Raw genomic sequence first — 12,423 nt, 5'->3', positions numbered from 1 at the left:
ATTTTCAAACCTAAACAGGTAAAAAGGGTGCCAGAGGTACTGTGGCAAAAATGGCAGTGCTATGGGAAATAATAGCATACTATCATTCTGCGCTTAATCTCCCCAAGCCCACACACATCGCAGCTCTCCTGCGCTGTGTGCGGTTACAGTTAATTATAGGTATATGGGGAATCATCACTGGGGTGTTCCTAGGGACAGACTAGGAGATTAACTGCCACTTTCTCCCCGCCCATAATTGACGTTCTGCTAATCAGCCAAAAAATACAGCTAAGCAGAGTGGGGGCCACAGGCGGCGGTAGAGAGTGCGAATGGTGCAGTGACATATCACAGCACTGTACGTAAATCATTAAAAGCTAAACAATTTACAGTTCAGGAATACTTTAATAGCCCACCACCAGGAGGTTTTCATGGTTAGGCAGCACCAGGGAGGTTTTTCGGCTTAGGCAGCACCAGCGGAGGTTTTAATATTAGGCAGCACTGGGCGTATGGGTCAGTTAATGTTATGCATTGAGAGGAAGGGCTAGTGTTAGGGTAAGGTTAGGTCATAGTAAAATAAATAAAGATTATCGATTTTTTACTATAACTACAGTAGTTGAATATAGATCATTTTACCAATATTCTACGATCAACTCTCTCCGATACCCTTTTTACATGTATGTATTTTAAACACCCTGCTCGTCAGTTTATCATGGATCCCCATATTCAGAAGTAGCAGTACGTGGCTGCAATGAAAGTCAATAGAGGTCAGTAACCATTGTGGATGGAGATCCATTACTTCATTCAAGCTTTCAAGAGCAATTACAGCATGTCATCCATAGCAGTGAAAAAAATCTGATTGCTCCATTATAAATCTGGCGTGAAAGGGATGTGGAGGCTGCCATAATTATTTTCTTTAATCAATACCAGTTGCCTGGCAGCCCTGTTGATCTATTTGGCTACATAAGTATCTAAATAACACCAGAAAGAAGAAGGCAGACAACCTTGTCAGATCTGATGTTTTATACAACGGCCCCAGTGTCTTCTACATTTGATTTGCTACAAGCAGGGGCGTAGCAATAGGGGGTGCAGCGGTAGCGACCGCATCGGGGCCCTTGGGCCAGAGGGGCCCCGAAGGGCCCTCCCTCAACTACAGTATTAGTTCTCTATTGGTCCTGTGCTCATAATAATCACTTCTATATATACATTGAGTAGTGGTAATTATTAACAAGCTCTTCCCCATCCCCTTCTTGCACCTCTGACACTGTAGTTGCCATTGGCAGGTTTTGGTGCGCCGTATCAATTGTTATGTATAGAGTGCCTGGGGGGCCCCATTGTAAAACTTGCATCGGGGCCCACAGCTTCTTAGCTACGCCACTGGCTTCAGACCAGGAAACTCCAGCAATGCACCTTGGTTGTTCATGTAGGTTCTGCCACTGGACTTTTCCATGCCTACAAAAAGTGCTTAGCTCAACTTAGTCAAGTAAAGGGACTCTTGTGGGTACCTGCAAAGCCAGGGACTTGTTAGGTACAAATATATCAATTTAAATGATGATGCAAACTCTTGGCTTTTTGCAGCATTATTAGCTTATTTATATTTTGTGATGTGTTAAATGCACAAACCAAAGCAAGTGCACACACCATTACACTGTAAAGCCTCTTGCACAGCTGGCTACCTGCACTAGAGAAAAGCCAGCTAAGGTTTCCCTTATTTGGTTACAGATTACGCCTCTCAAAACAACAAACAGGTAACCATCTTGCTGTAATAATTCAGGGCTTCCTTCTATTTACAAACATGACAAAGCTCTCTGCATACTGTAAGATCTGAACCACTTCATTTTAGAGGTGGATCGGAGGGTGGGACATCATAAAAATATTTTTTACAACAAAAAAAACAAAACCGTTTAAAGAAGACATTAATATGAAACCATGATTTCTAGCCATGTACATAGTAATATTGACTCACCTGTGCTGCTAGGCAGAACCAGCTGCCGTATTACTGGAGGCTTCACTAGGGTGGAGGATGGGGAGCTCAGGCCACTGTTGTATGGGCTTCCATTAGGGTTGGGACTGTAAGAGTTTGTGTAGCTGGAGGAACTATAAGGAATGCTGTACATGCTCTGCCTCTTGGCTGGAAAACAAAGAAGTGCTTACATGAACATGATGAAGACCGAGCATGCTCAGAACTGATGCTATGCACATTTCATTTGCGGTCCCCTGCACTGCCTGAGCCCCTATAGTACAGGAGTCAGCAGCAAGCGGAGAATAGTAACTCTAAGGGATGGAACCCACTATCAGAATTTCAGAAGCATGAGCCATTTGAAGCTCTGCACATTCTCAGTCCAAGCATAAAGCCTATACTTGCTGGTCGCACGCCAGCTCTTTCTGTACATTACTCCTGAGATGAAACCCAGAGCACTCACCTGACATTGTTTGCTCAAGCCTATGGATAAGAGATTTCTTTGCGCACTCCAGATCAGGCGTGGGACTGTCGAAAACTTGCCGACACCAAATCAGGGGACTGACCGATTCCTGTGATGAGGATAACTTTTTCTTTGGTGAAGTATACAACCTGAAACATGTAAAAACGATTTAATACAACCATACAGATATCATACTGAGGAAAACAAAATGTAAACTGGGAAAACATGGGAGGTGGGCTTAAAATACTGTCCTAAATGCCTCTATGGCAAGCAGGAAGAATACTGCCGCTTAAAGTGCTGGACTAAATACAGAATATATGAGAGAGGATCCTGAAGGCAATCCGGTCCCATAAGGCACAGTGAGCAGCAGTGACAAGTCACATGTACACATTACCTGTTCATTAAAAGTTCATTCATTACATTTGACAAAGAAATAGCGATTAGAACTATGATGCTCAGATTGACAAGTGATACACTCATTGACGTTAAGCAGCACAACTTCATTCACTGATGGAGCCTTTTGTTGTTGCAGTGTCAGTATAATACATTTATTTACTGAAGCTGAAGATCGTTTCAGAGTAAAAGCTTTGAGAGAATGAGGAAAATGTGATTACTCTGGCTGCAGAACGGTTTCTGAAGCAGACCTCTTCCTGTTGCCTAGAGCAGCCAATCAACTGTCCCTTTCATGTACTTCATCCAATGAGGGACAAGAAAACAGAATCTGACAAGATGCCACGGATAACAAATACAAAGCTCAAATCACAATCCGGAAACTTCATAAAATAATCCTAAACCCATACATAACACACACTGTTACTCATCAGCTCCAGCACAAGTATTAATGTAGTTGATGTTCAAAATGTCTTCCTTTTCCCTTCCAATTCCAGTGGCAAACACAGATACACAACTTAAACTGAGGCCTCGGCACAATAAATTGACTCAATCCATACTGAGCTGCACTGTAGAAAATGTTGCTATATTTTTAAAGGGAGCTATCACCGTAAGCGTCCTGCACATGCGCAATTTTTGCAGTATATTAGTAAGAAGGCTGCCCAAAAGCACCTTACATTGCTCCACAACAGTACATAGAAACTGCGGTTTGGTCGAGTTGATTTGACATTGCAGTTCTCTTGGAAACGCATTAAGGGTCTTTTCACAGCACGAACCATATTTTGTGCACACGTTATGAAGCATGGCATGCACAGCAGGAAGTTGTGTTTCAGTGCGAATCAGTGGCACTAGTACTAATTAACCTGATGGGAAATCGCTTGCACCATGTGATAAAATGTTCCCAGAGGCGTTACATCGCAATGCATACTAACGCATTGCTTGATGTGAAAGGTAAAAGTCTATGGACTTTCGTTTCACCTTGGAAATCGCACAAAATTGTCAAAATCTTGCCTAGTGTGAAAGGGCCCTAAAGGATACCTGTAGCCCAAAAAAAAAAAAAAAAAAAAAAAAAAGAGGAGGCTGCATTCTCGCCCAAGAAGAGGGAGGAAAGGCTCTGGATCCTATAGAGCCTTCCCAGTCCTCTCGGTCACCTTGTCCCCCTACTGTCCCCAGTTTAAATTTCCCTCTGTCGAGTCTTCTTGGAAGGCTTCGGAAGTACCCAGGTCCCCATGTACTACAAACCCGAGTGGCTCCGTTACAATGATAAATAATATCAGCGCAACCATATAAAATGAATCAGAGAAACAAAATATATCATGTGAAAAGCTGCCAAAGTCCAACACTTCAGTGTAGCGTCCTTGTCAATTGTAGATATAAACCTTTAGCGCTAATCATATATTTCCACCACCAGGAACACCATAAAAATAGATGCGCTTACCAGATTGTTACAGACCTTAATTACAGGGTCTGTAACATAGCATCATAAGGTCAGCGGCAGGTATCTTCCCAGCTGGCCTCCTCTCCATATGCGAATGACATTCGTGCATAATCTGCTGAAATACTGCATTAAGAACCTGAACCATTGTGGTCATTCGCATATGGAGAGGAGGCCAGCTGGGAAGATACCTGCCGCTGACCTTATGATGCTATGTTACAGACCCTGTAATTAAGGTCGGTAACAATCTGGTTAGCGCATCTATTTTTATGGTGTTCCTGGTGGTGGAAATATATGATTAGCGCTAAAGGTTTATATCTACAATTGACAAGGACGCTACACTGAAGTGTTGGACTTTGGCAGCTTTTCACATGATTAGCGCTGAAGGTTTATATCTACGAGTGGCTCTGTACTGAGCAAGATTCTGCATTCACAGTTGGGACCCACTCTTCTTCAGATGTACTCAGAGACCCAACTACTTCCGAAGCCTTCAGTGGAGAACTAAAGGCTTCTTTGACATTAAAGTCAGATCACTGCAATGGGTGCTTGAGGTGGAATGAGGGGACACAGAGAGGACGGGAAGGTTTTAAGGTATCCAAAGGCTTTCCTCTTTTTAGTTAAGCGGTTGCTAGGCAGCATCAAGCAGCTGTGAGAGGGCAAGAGTCTTTTCAGTGCCTATCAACTGCTCATGGAAAAGGGCCCTTAGGCAATTCCTTCAACCTCATGGCTTTGTTTTTGACGCGATACAGAATGTCAACTGAGGTGCAACGTTCCCCATCAATAAGGTCCAATCCAAAGTAAAGAGTCTAAAAACTTGTGTCAATTAGAAGTTTCATTATTTTATTTAAAAGCTAGCTAAAAGTGCTAAAATCATGCACTCTTACTTTGTTACTTTAGTTTTACACAGTACCTAGTTAAAGAGTACCTGAACTGAAAAGTGACACAATTAGATACACGTGTACATATAGCACTAATTCCATTTAGATGGCATTTATTCCACTTAGGCTTTGTTCACATTGCGTTTCCGTCCGCGGTGGCCCTATTTTGAGGCTTCCCCCCCCCCCCCCCCCCGATTCCCGGCATTTGGGTGGGCGGGTCTTTTTTTGGGGGAGTGGGGGGGGGGGGGTTAGCGGTTTCCAACGTGTTTTTCCTGAGTGTTTTGGTAATTCACTGCCTGACGCAAGTCAGGAATTGAACTCTTTGATCCGGGAAAAGAATACAGTGTGTTTACTTTTAAAAACGCGTACACAATCGCTCCACAAAGCGGTTTTGTGAGAGTTTTGCATTTTTCCTATACCTCCCATTATAGCAAAAACGCCCTAAAATGGCTCAAGCACCGCTTTTGAAACCTGACTGCGCACGGAACGCTTTAGTCTGAACTACACCACAGCACAACATGGTGTAACCGCTTTCTGAGTTTTTGAAAAAACGCCCGCGCTTACATTTTTATAAAAACGCCTCTAATGTGAACAAAGCCTTGAGCATTTTTTTTTTTCATTTCAAGAGTCACTTTCTTCCTCATCTAAAGTTACCGACTACCCAGCAAGCTCATGGTCAACCATAACTCCTAGAAGAACTACGAATACATTCTGTTTTAAGAAAGCAGACTTGTTTTCCTTCTCTAAACTAAGCTGGATTATATATTTTTTTTATTCCAAGTTAAAAATGCCTTTCAGACTTTTGATAGTTGCTTCTAGATGCTTTATGACTGTCTGTATTCTGAAAGATTTGCCTCATGCAAGTCACATAAAAAGCACACACCTGTCCACCAAACCAAGTCACACCACACTGTAAATCAGTTTATGTGTGTAAAGGTATGCAAGGCTGCATTTATCACTATTTACCTTCACATGAGGTGTGAGCACAATGATGTGAATAGCTTCAAGGCAAACAGCTAGCAGCTGCATTTGTATTCTGTGAGAGTGCAAGGCAACTCATAAATGCCTTGTACGGCTTCCAGCATTTAATAATCAGATGAGCAATTCTGAGTGACTCATTGTAGTAATACGCATGTTTGCTTCTTACTATGTAGGAATCAGAGGGAGACAGACCATTGTTTAAGCCCCATTCACACTGGAGCATTTTGTCAGCGCTTCGCCGATAAGCAAAGTGTCAAGGAAATATACTTCAATTAAACTAGTCACACTTCAGCGATGAAAGTTGCTTTGGAAATTCTACATTGCATTTTTCTCCAATCACAATGTGATTCACGTTTGCAGAACTAAATCGCAAAGAGCAATTGCTGTACAATTGCTAAAAAAAGTTTTCAATTGCAAGTGTGAAGCGGTCCTCAATCCATGTGTACAGCCTCATACACACATTCAATCAATGTCACCCTTCACAATTAAAAGATAACGATTGTAAAAAAAAATGTAAAATTTAAAATGCATACATATAAAAAAGTAGTTTTCACCCAGAGTAAAAAAAACCCCTACTCCCTAGTGAAAATCTGAAAGGCTTTGGTCTAGTCCGTCTCCTTATTTGAGGATTATCAGGTACAGTATTTATTTACAAAAATACTTACTAAACAGCAGTTCAATCCAACTGCCAAAATAGTGGGAGTATGGAAACCAGTCAGCATCTTTGTATAGATCCTTTTAAGGGTTTGCTTTTGTAAATAAAAAAGGTACTGAAGGTAGTATAAAATACTCATAATGGGGGCAATGAGGCTAGCCGAAGTACCAGGTTCAAATTAGGCCACTATGTTCTCCATTGGTTTGTGTGGAGATCTTCTGAGCACTTTGGTTTCCTCCCAGATTACAGAACCATACTTATAGTCCACTTTTACTGCTGTCACCCCATTTTTCAAATTTCATTGATTTCCTATTTATTTTGTGTCACAGAAAAAAAAAAAGAAAACAAGGAACATTCCTTAATGGGTGCAAACACAGTAAAAAAAACTGACAGTGGTTAGAATCCTAACCTAGGGCTGGTTCACACGGGCGTCTGCCCCGCATTTACCGCCGGCGTTCGGGACTCCGCGTTAAACGCTCCCATTCAAGTGAATGGGAGCGTTTCTACCGGGCTTTTACCAGCGCTTGCGCAAACGCGGCGTTCGGGTCCCGATTTTCCCTGGCGTTCAAGGCGAACGTGGGCGCTACATGTAGCCTCCTGGGGCAGTCAACCTCTACAGGTAATGTTCCCTTAGGGGAAGAAAACCGCTGACCGCATCTGAAAGCTACGGAAGGCCGCTGAAAGCCCAAACGCATCGCTGCCGCAATGCCACCAAATGCAACGCCACAGAAAGCAGGGCAGGCGCCCGTGTGAACCAGCCCCTACTCTGTCAAGAATACAATTTATATTTTGGGTGGAGCTGCTTTTTAGCAAAATAAGCCCATGAATTTTAAAAACATCAGTACAATATATATTAAGTCGAAGTGGTCAAGTACATTTTAGAGTAACTACAGTCTTAAAAAATAAATCTGGATCACAAGAATATACACTGAAAAGGTTTGCTGTGTTAAATGATATCAAACAAAGGATGAGGATTCAAAATGAATGACCTACATCTGTAAAACATAAAACCAGAGCACTCGTCTCTACCTCAGAAGAAAAGATCTACACTAATAACATACATGAATAGTTATGAGCGATTAGAAGTTGCCCAGTTGTCCTGGATAAATACATGGCTGTATCTGTCCCTCTCTGTGAATATGCATTGTCTCTTCTCATTTTAGTATCTTGATCATGGGATAGCACAGCCTAAAGCATATTCTAGCAAGCTCTGTATTATGCTTTATAAACCAGCTGGTGACCTACAATCAACCTCAGCTTCCAGGTTTCTTTGCCAGGCTAATGTTAGGTCTAGTGCACTCCATGCAATATTCACAGAAAACTCAACATTCTAATCATAAAGACTGGACTGTCAACTGATAGGGAAAATAGGGGGGGGGGGGGGGGGGGGTTATGAGTCATTCAGTGATTGGATGAGCAAATACTGACTGGTCAGTCTTGCATCTTAAAGGGAACCTAAACTGAGAGGGATATGGATGTTTCCTTTTAAACAATACCAGTTGCCTGATAGCCCTGCTGATGCCTTTAGCTGCAGTAGTGGCTGAATCACACACCTGAGACAAGCATGCAGCTAATCCAGTCTGACTTCAGTCAGAGCACCTGATCTTCATGCTTGTTCAGGGGCTGCAGCTGAAAGGATTAAAGACACAGAATCAGCAGGAGAGTCAGGCAACTGGTATTATTTTAAAAGGAAAAATCCACATCCTCAGTTTAGGTTCCCTTTAAGGTGGCCATACACTTGTCGATCTGCCATCAGATTCGATCAATCTGTGGAGCAGCCGCTGTTCCCGCCCGGGGGGGGGGGGGGGATGATCGATTTCGGACGGAAAATCGTTCTGTCAGCGGTGAGCGCAGTGATTTCACAGCCAATTCGATCACTGATCGAATCGGCCGTATTTCGGCGGGAAAATCGTTAGGTGTATAGGCCCCTTTATGCACCATACACACACTCAACAGCAGTCTTTTAGGCTCTCACAACTTTTCTTGTGAAACACCTAAAAAAAATAAAATCTATTTTATTGTTCAAGTAGCTGATAAGACTGATAAGAAGTCAATCCAAATGTTGAATTGACTTTCTTATCGGTCTTATCAGCTGCTTGAATAGCAAGAGATTTTTTTTTAAGGTGTTTCACAAGAAAAGTTGTGAGAGCCTTAACATACACTGGTCGATTTGCCATCAGATTCGACCAACAGATAGATCCCTCTCTGATCGAATCTGATCAGAGAGGGATTGTATGGCTACCTTTACTGCAAACAGATTGTGAACCGATTTCAGCCTGAAACCGTTCACAATCCGTTGTGGTGGTGGTGGTGCTGCCGCCGCTCCCCCCGCCGCATACATTACCTGCTCTGCCGGCGCGACTCCAGTCCCCAGGTCTCCGCTGTCTTCTCCGCTCTGGTCTCCAGGTCCAGCATGCTTTACTTCTTCCTGCCCGGCAGGAAGTTTAAACAGTAGAGCGCCCTCTACTGTTTAAACTTCCTGCCGGGCAGGAGGAACTGAAGCATGCCAGCGCGGACACGGAGCAGCGGTGACCAGGGGTAGTCGTGCCGGCGGAGCAGGTAATGTATGCGGCTCTATTGCGTCGGTCGTCAGGGCACTCGAACGCCGCTAGCGACGCGCTCCCTACCCGCGGGCGATCGCCGGTAATTTTTTCCGCACGGAGCGATCGACGGGATCGGACGAAATGGATCGAAATTCGGCGTGTAGCGTGAACGATTGGCAGCAGATTCGATCCCAGTGATCGAATCTGCTGTCGAAACGGCGGCAAATCGGGCCATTGTATGGCCAGCTTAAAGGTCCATACACAAGTCGGATTTTTTTAAACGACCCGTCGTTTGGACGTCCCGTCGTTCAGTCGTCCGGACGTCAAATCGGGCGTGTGTACAGTCCGTCGTTAAGCTGATAAGACTGGTCTTGAGCGATCCGCCTGGCGACGGGTCGTTTAAAAAAATCTGACGTGTGTATGGACCTTTATGCTGGGCATACACAGCTCGTTTTAGATTATCAATCGAGCCGCTGATGGCTCGATTGATAATATTCAACCTGTCCGATCACCGCGGCGGGTCGATACCGCGCTCGATCCCCGCAGGCGGACAATGGGAGAAACGAAGTGCAGATAAGAAAGTGCCCATGGGGACGAGCGGGAATCGATCCGCGTGGAGACGCGCCGCCATCGAGTCGCTGCCTCGATACTGGCGCATAAACGCACCGCATATTCCCACCATTATGCTGGGTTTACACCATACAATTTTCTGTTAGATTGCATAATTAGATTATTTTCTGTAGAGAATGGTCATTATCTCTGGTGCATTGTCTTCTGTTTATCGCCTGCTGAGTAGAACAATGCCTAATTGCTCGGCAGGTAGATCGTTAGAGTGGCCATACACTGGTCGATTTGCCATCAGATTCGACCAACAGATAGATCCCTCTCTGATCAAAATCTAATCAGAGGCATCGTATGGCCACCTTTACTGCAAACAGACCTGGTCCCCGCTGTCTTCTTCTCCGCTCCGGGCTCCGGACCGCTCCTGCAGCTACTAAACTTCCTGTCCAGGGGAAGTTTAAACAGAGGGTGCTCTACTGTTTAATCTTCCTGCCGGGACAGGAAGGTCTGTGTAGCTGCAGCGATCCGGAACCCAGCGCGGAAAGAAGACAGCGGGGACCAGGGGACTCGCGCCGGCCGGAACAGGTAATGTATACCCGCTGTATTGGGGGTAATGTATACCCGCTGTATTGGGTCGGTCGTCGGGCATTCGAACCCCGCTATCGACGCACTCCCGACCCGCCGGCGATCAAGAAAAATCTTCCGCATGGACGGCTCGAAAATCTTCCGCATGGACGGCTCGACGGGAAAGATCGATTTCAGACGGAAATCGATCGTTCTGTCAGCGGTGTGTGCAGCAATTCCACAGCCGATTCGATCACTGTGATCGGATCGGCTGTATATCGGCAGGAAAATCGTTAGGTGTATGGGCCCCTTTAGATAGATACATTTCCAACATGTTGAACTTTATCTATCTGGCAGGTAAATCTAACAGAAAATTGTATGGTATAAAGCCAACATTAAAGACAGCTGGTGTTGGTGTGTGGGTGTGTGTGTGTTTTTTCCATTTAAACACATAGGCCCATTTGCAATTCACTTTTTCTCCTGAGTTTTCTCCTAGGTGATATTTTCATACCTTGTAAAAAAAAATGCCCTTTAAACTCCCAGCAAGCAAGAAAATACGCAAAATAATTTTGATAGTACTTTTTCAGTAACTTCTAGATACTATTTCAATTGTAAAATGTCTAAATGTTATTTTAAAGAGGAATATGAAAATTGTGTCCTAGCAGATAACAAGTTAATTACATGTGGGCCGTTATCTCTTAGTGGCTTTGGTCCCCCGCCGCAGCTCACTTTTGCTGTCTTCAGTTGCCATCCACTGGGCCTGTGTGGCCCTGGCCACATGCGTCCTCGTTTGCATCCTGTGCAGACAGTACAAGAAGATCTCTACTGCGCCTGTGCAGGACAACGAACGAGGAAGTGCACGGCGCGCAGGTGCAACGAACGTCAACTTGTAAGTCAGCGAAAACAAAACTGAGCCACCGCGGGGGACAGGAGGATCATTTAGTAACACCGCAGGCACAGGGTGGCTGGCAGAAGCCCGAAATAAGTGACTTTTTCCCTATGCTGTTTGTTCCAACAGCCCGTAAGAAAACAGGATTTAAAGGATACCAGTGCCAAAATCAATATAAAAACCGGGGGGAGGGGGCATATATGGTGAGCTGTCCTGATGCTAACCGCTCCCCCCATTCTGCCCCTTCGTTGCCTCTAAATGCCCTAAGGCAGTGTTCCTCAACCCTGTCCTCAGGGCCCACCAACCGTGCATGTTTTGTGGAAATCCACAGCGGTGGTTAATTATCGCTGCAACACTAATTACCTCACCTGTGTATGTTTGTGGTTTCCTGCAAAACATGCACTGTTGGTGGGCCTTGAGGACAGGGTTGGGGGAACTCTGCCCTAAGGCACCTTTCTTCCGGTCACCACTGCGTTTGCGCTAGCCTGGCTGCACGGGTCCTACATCGGGTGACGTCATGCGCATAGCGCTCTCAGCCGTGGTCAGCCACTGTAGGATGCACGCAGCCAGGCCAGCACAGGCGCAGTGATGCCCGACCCAGGCAACCCAGAAGAGGGTGCTGGAGGGCATTTAGAGGCAGTGGAGGGGCAGAATGGAGAATTGGGGGGGGGGGGGGGGAGCAGTGACCATCAGGACAGCTCACCATACATGCCTGCTCCCCCGTTTCTCATTTTGATTTCGGCTCTGGTATCCTTTAAGTCTGACGAAAGCTGGACAGTCAAAAGCTTGCTCACTCACTTCTTACTTTTACTGAAGGCTAACAGTTCAATACTTTAATGCTACTACTTTTTTTTTTTTTTTTATACTTCAGGTTTTAAATGGAAAAAAAAAAAAAAAACAGGATAAAAGTTTAGTGAATTGTGCCCATTGTATATTAGAGAATGAAGATGGGAGCCACCATGTTCATCTCACTTCAGCTTGATAAATTAGCCTATGAGCTACACATTTCCATATGAGGTGAAGGAGGTTGGAAACAAGCCCTCATTTAGCTGGTCTCACAGTGAAGTACAATGACATCAGCTGGGCAAGCAGGAATCCGCAAGTACATTTTGTGGAGCAGAGAAGAAT

The 12,423-nt window shown here is 44.7% G+C and overlaps 1 protein-coding gene across 1 annotated transcript in view; it reads right to left on the bottom strand.

The window, feature by feature from the left end:
• SLAIN2 (SLAIN motif family member 2) overlaps positions 1-12,423 on the bottom strand; it is a 57,845-nt gene that overhangs the window by 26,781 nt on the left and 18,641 nt on the right. Inside the window, exons 2-3 of the mRNA XM_068268290.1 lie at positions 2,400-2,548; positions 1,943-2,107 (exon numbers count right to left, since the gene is read on the bottom strand). Of these exons, the coding sequence (XP_068124391.1) occupies positions 1,943-2,107; positions 2,400-2,548 (314 nt within the window). The remainder of the gene's footprint in view (positions 1-1,942; positions 2,108-2,399; positions 2,549-12,423) is intronic.

This window comes from Hyperolius riggenbachi, chromosome 1, assembly GCF_040937935.1.
Source record: "Hyperolius riggenbachi isolate aHypRig1 chromosome 1, aHypRig1.pri, whole genome shotgun sequence".
NCBI classification, from domain to species: Eukaryota; Metazoa; Chordata; class Amphibia; order Anura; family Hyperoliidae; genus Hyperolius; species Hyperolius riggenbachi.
Note: the sequence above shows the minus strand (reverse complement) of the source record. Positions and strands in the feature narration are given on the sequence as shown.